The sequence below is a fragment of the Lissotriton vulgaris genome, chromosome 5 (assembly GCF_964263255.1).
Source record: "Lissotriton vulgaris chromosome 5, aLisVul1.2, whole genome shotgun sequence".
Taxonomy (NCBI): domain Eukaryota; kingdom Metazoa; phylum Chordata; class Amphibia; order Caudata; family Salamandridae; genus Lissotriton; species Lissotriton vulgaris.
In genome coordinates, this window is record NC_141693.1 from 1591498483 (window position 1) to 1591504482 (window position 6000).

A 6000-nucleotide genomic window follows, 5' to 3' on the forward strand; every position below is an offset into this window, starting at 1 on the left:
CTCAACCCCTCACTCACCCTCAACCCCTCACCCACCCTCAACCCCTCACCCTCAATCCCTCACCCTCACTCACCCACACTCACCCACACTCACCCTCACTCACCCACCCTCACTCACCCTCACCCTCACTCACCTTCACCCTCACTCACCCTCAACCCCTCACCCTCACTCATCCCCACTCACCCTCAACCCCTCACCCTCAACCCCTCACCCTCCCTCACCCTCATTCACCCTCAACCCCTCACCCTCACTCACCCTCAACCCCTCACCCTCAATCCCTCACCCTCACCCACACTCACCCACCCTCACTCACACTCACCCTCACTCACCCTCAGCCTCACCCTCACTCACCCTCAGCCTCACCCTCACTCACCCTCAGCCTCACCCTCACTCACCCTCAACCTCATGCTAAATATTTACAAAAAAACCCATAAACAATTCTAAAAGCACTAACTCTAATGCTGCGAGACCTATTGCATTTCTAATGCTTGTTTTTCCTGCAAACAAGATGGTATGGTTTTAGTTCCTCACTCTACTGCATGAAGGGATTTTCAAGCATATACATAGTTTCAATCTTTCAGTCCGTTCATGGCGGAACTTACCAACTACCAGGCCTGGATGTTGGCACCTTGCCCAAATGCAGGATAGGAGTCTTTCCATATGTGCCTCACCACCTCAGTTGGTACGCAATGGGAGTTCCTTGCCAGTGGTCTGTGGTATGGCTCGTAAGTCCTCGCCCTCATGCATGGTTAATTTTTTTCCCCGGACCCAGTGCATGATGGGATTTCTTCATCCTCTGTATTGTACTCTTATTAACATCCGCGCCTCAATTCATGATTAAGGGCTCGGTGTTCATCTACTTAGCCCAGTGCTTTGCACTTTATCAGCACAATACTGCCACTAGCCTCGCGGCCTCAAGAGTCAGAGGTGTACAGGTGTGGGCATGGCCAAGAAAGGTGTTGGTGTTGCTAGAAAAAGAGTGCAACTTGTTGCTTGGATAACTACAGGGGATGCGAGTCAACTGTAATGTAGATAAAGTAGGAGCATAGCATTAATGGCGTAGAGGCCGTCTTAGAGTAGCAATTGGAGGCAATCAGCGTGGGCTTCTTGGTGATGTGTGTGCAAGGGCCAGACATTTCCTCTGATCGTGGCAGAGTTTGGTGTGTTCAGAAAGTGACGTGCGGCTGGTCAGGGTTTGGAAAGCTTTCTGGAGGCCAGATGCACGAGTGTGCAGCATGATGGACGAGGGGCTTGTGTACATGCAGGTGCATGGGCGAGGGCCACTGTGCAGCAAGCCAGATGTGCTGGTAAGAGATCAGGAGAATTCAAATACATACCATTAGTTAACAAGAGGTCAAGAGGACTTGGCTAAGGGCTTGACAATGGGTTTTACCAGGCTCGTCTAAAGACGTCACGTGTGGGGGGGGGGGGGAGGGGGGGGGGGGGGGGCTAGTGAGCGGAGGGACTGGTGCAGTTAGAAGAAGCAGCCAATCACTGGCGGCTGCTATGTGGCAGCCGGGTGCAGTTGGAGGTGGTTCATGCAGAGTTTGATGGGAACTCTCAGCTTGGCTTTCGTTACAATGTTCCAGTGCCAAATGGGATACACCACCCTATAAACAGGTCTTCATTTCCTCTTGATGAGGCATACTGGGTACACACCACACCATTTGAAAGCTTCAACACAAACATTTGAATTTCCAGACATTTTGGGTACTAGCCTGATAATTCCTTGTCCGACTCTTCAACATTGTTAATAAGGGTCATTTGATAGCTATGGTAAAGGAATAGGTTTCAGCTCTTCGGTGCAACCCTTGATAGGGTCTGCCAGTCTGTGAAGTGGGATGTGTGATTCACCACCCCTGCAATGTGCTAAGTTTCCAGCCAGCATACAGTTCTGATTTTACATTGCGTCGCCACGTTGCTAGATGCACAGGGAGTCCTTTTGATCACTTAATGCAGTTTATCACGTACAGCTTGCTTCCAAAGAAGCAACAAGTTTAAATAAACACTGATCAAAATGATATGCACAAAGTGAAATTCAGCCTTGGAAACATGACGTCATCGGGACATGGGGTAAGGTAGCAACAGCAATACGTCTTCATTCTCGGTATTGCCCGATGCTATTTCCATGCAGAGTTGCAGACATATATTAACTTAATACATAATTTCTTGAAAGGCTACCACAATTCTTCAGTGTATATGTATGTATGTGGTATTTAGATTGCGCGAACCTAGCCAAATGGCAGCAGAGTAGAGGGTGAAAAGACTTCACAGGTTTTCAAAGGTTACAGTTCCCTGTTTGCACTGAGAAGTGGGCTTACAAAAATTGACCTGTGTTTTGTTTAGTGCCTTAGAGAAAGAAAAGAAATCCCGCTGGCAGTTAGTGCCTCCACCAGCAGTCAACTGCCCAACGGTAGTTTTTATCCAACCCTTCCACAAGCCCAGAGGCAAGTACTATGGTATAAGTGGGTTTACAGTAAGTGCATTTCAACTGAATTTCAAATAACTTTCCACCTTCAGGGAATCCTCCTCCCTCCCAAAGATGTGTATATTAAGTAAATAAACAAAGGCCCCGATTGGTCAAATAAGCCCCACCCTGCAGCCTACGTGAACAGACCTATTTTCAAAAAATGATGACATTGCACTTACCGTCATGGCCCCGGGGCCTCAGCAGGGGGCGAGGGTGCAAACTGAATGTGGACCCCTCAACGCTCATCTTCTGTGACAGAGGTGGGCTCGGCCGCCGGCCCCATCCTATGACCACTCGTGATTGACGGGGGACCCTCTTTATCGGGGTGACTTACAGCTGGAAACACCAGGGGCTTTGGATTTACTCCCCTTCAGCCTCTGTACCCCACTCCAGCCCTCCTCTCCGCCACCAGGGGTTTGGGGCTCTCAGATCGCGCTAACCACTGCCTCCTGGCAGTCCCATACAGGAGAGCGTCTCGAGGTTACTCACAACACCCCAACTTTAGGTCCAGGGTTCACCCTGAACAATGCCAACCCCTTACGTGATGCTCGTTTCCCTCTTCTATTGGAGGGAGAAACAGCTTTATAAAAAAAATCCAGAAAATCCGCAGCCGAACTTTGTGTCTGGAAACTGGGTGGAAGACAAAGAGGCGCCCCTCAAGAAGGCACCCTTACTGCCCACCCTGAGCAGGAGCCGCGAGTCCTTGAACCGGCTGGGGGTGGCGGGAGGGCTGGATCCGGGCTGGTCCCAGGCCAGACGACCTCTGCGAGTGCAAGCGGGGCTCCTGCGGCCTGGATCCGGTGTCGGGCACTTCCGGCTGAGCGCCGGCCAGGGATCCCCGGGTCAGGAGCGGGCACCCAAGGGCTCTCCTTCTCCACCGGGCTGGGCAGCTTTGATTTCAGCTGAGCTGGGACAGGAGTGAGGAGGAGGAGGGGGAAAGAAGGGGAGCCAAGGCGTGGGGGGAGGGGAGGCAGCGGTGGAGTGGACCGTGCAGAGAGAGAAATTACATTTGCTGAGGAGGCCTGGTGTTCAATTTCAGCAGCAGCGTCCCAGCTTTCCTCCCCCTCCCTCCTCCTCTTTTCCTTCTGCACACTCCTCCTCTCCAGTCTCTCCTCCTCTCCCACCTGTGATCAGGGTCCTAGCGTCCACAGGCGCCACAACACTGGGCGAGCGAAGGCAGACATTAATGTTTTAGAAGGAGAAAACAAAGTAAGTAATAGTGCATGGTGAAGTGAGTGAGTCGGACACATGGCCAGGACACAGGGACTACGTCATACGCTCTGCAAACAAGGCTGCTGCGAGCGTGCCAGGTTGCAGTGAGAGTGCCAGTTTGGATGCATTGCTGGCAACGTAGCTGTCACGTGTCCCCCTCTGCAATTAAATTACACCTTTTTCCAGGTCTGGTTCTGTAGCTAAGAGCACTTTGCATTCTGGGACTTATAGTTCTTTTCACATGAAGTCCGTGGATCCAAAACTCTAAACATGCAAGCCTCGTTGGATTATTTAAAAGAAAACAGGCATGGTGACTTTATCATGACAGCTGAATGGGTCAACTCAGTAGTTATGTAAGTGTGTCAGGCAGGCGTGGGCAATGACGAGTGCAATGCGTGTCACACATGGGAAGGATGAACAGAGAGGAGGGCAGGGTGCAGTGACTGTCAGAGCGAATAGCAGAGTTCAGTGTCTGAAGCAGCGCACACTTTGCCATTTGTATACCCTCCTATTGGACAGAGAGAAGCGGGGTGCACTGAATGGTTGTGCGAATGTGCCAATTTGGTTAAAAAAAAGTGCCCATTTCATGGTTACCGTGTGTGTGTTTAAAATCGGAGGAGGTGGTTGTTTAATGTTCAGTTACTGAGTAAACGCTTTGACTAATTCAAAAAGAACAATTGATGGACAGAATGTAGAATAATGTCATACATTCCCCCCAGTTCAGAGATCTGGGCCTAAATCCATCGTTTTTGTGCTCACCATGCCATTCCAGTTTGGACCCAGCCATAAGCAAATCAGTGTTGACCCTGCGCCCAATGTGAACAGTCCAGCCCGAACAGCCAAGTCAGGTCCTCCCTGTATTGGAAACAAGCATCCTAGGACCATGGGCGTCCGCAGAAATTTTTCCACGGGGCTGGCTAACCTGGCAAATGAAGGGGCATGGCTATTGTTAATCAATATGGGCGGGGCTAACATTGCAGACAATCAGGATCGGGTAATGCTCAGGCCAAGTTGAGAAAAAAAGTGGTGAATTCTGCATATGAAACTGGACAATTACAGCACACATGAACCCTAAAATTACCCCCATAGCCCCTTAAAACTCATACACTCCCTGATCCCTAAAATTAGCCCCAGCACTCCAAAACCCATAACCTATACCTGACCCTGACCCCTAAAATTGTTCCCCTTAGTACCCCAAAACCCATACCTGTCCTGAGCCCTAAAATGTCCCCTCTTTGCACCCTAAAACCCATACCCACCCTGATCCCTAAAATTACCTCCTGGTACACCAAAACCCATACCCACCCTGAACCCTAAAATTACCCCTGCCCCCTCAAAACTCATACCCGCCCGAACCATAAAATTACATCCCTGGTCCTTTAAAACCTATACCTGCTCTGAACCCTAAAATTACCCCCTGGCACCCCAAACCACATACCCACCCTTAACCCTAAAATTACCCCCTAGCACCCCAAAACCCATACCCACTCTGAAGCCCAAAATTACCCCTGCCCCCCCCATAACTCATACCGGCCCTGAAACCTAAAATTACCCCTGGCACCCCAAAACCCATACCCACCCTGATTCCTAAAATTATCCCCCTGGCACCCCATTACCCATACCAGCCCTGAACCCTAAAATTACCCCCAGCACCCTAAAACCCATACCCAACCTGAACCCTAAAATTACCCCGGCACACAAAAACCCATACCCATCCTGAATCCTAAAATTATATCCTGGCACGTCAAACCCATTACTACCCAGAACCCTAAAATGACCCCCTGGCACCCCAAAACCCATACCCACCCTGAACCCTAAAATTACCCCGGCACACAAAAACCCATACCCATCCTGAATCCTAAAATTATATCCTGGCACGTCAAACCCATTACTACCCAGAACCCTAAAATGACCCCCTGGCACCCCAAAACCCATACCCACCCTGAACCCTAAAATTACCCCTGCCACTCCAAAACCCATACCCACCCTGAACCCTAAAATTAACCCCCTGGCCCCTTAAAACCCATACATTCCCTGAACCCTAAAATTACCCCCTGGCATTCCAAAACCCATACCCACCCTGAACTCTAAAATAATTCCCTGGCACCCTAAAACCCGTTACCACCCTGAACTCTGAAATGACCTCCTGGCACCCCAAAACCCATACCCAACCTGAACCATAAAATTACCCCTGGCATACAAAAACCCATACCCAACCTGAACCCTAAAATTACATCCGGGCACGGCAAAACCCATACCCACCCTGAACCCTAAAATTACCCCTGGCACCCCAAAACCCATATCCACCCTGAAACCTA

At 50.2% G+C, this 6000-nt stretch overlaps 1 protein-coding gene across 1 annotated transcript in view; it reads right to left on the reverse strand.

The window, feature by feature from the left end:
• Positions 1-3539, reverse strand: part of EFS (embryonal Fyn-associated substrate) — a 78177-nt gene extending 74638 nt beyond the window's left edge. Inside the window, exon 1 of the mRNA XM_086923712.1 lies at positions 2650-3539. Within this exon, the coding sequence (XP_086779838.1) occupies positions 2650-2655 (6 nt within the window). The 5' untranslated portion in view covers positions 2656-3539. The remainder of the gene's footprint in view (positions 1-2649) is intronic.
• Positions 3540-6000: the final 2461 nt, after the last annotated feature.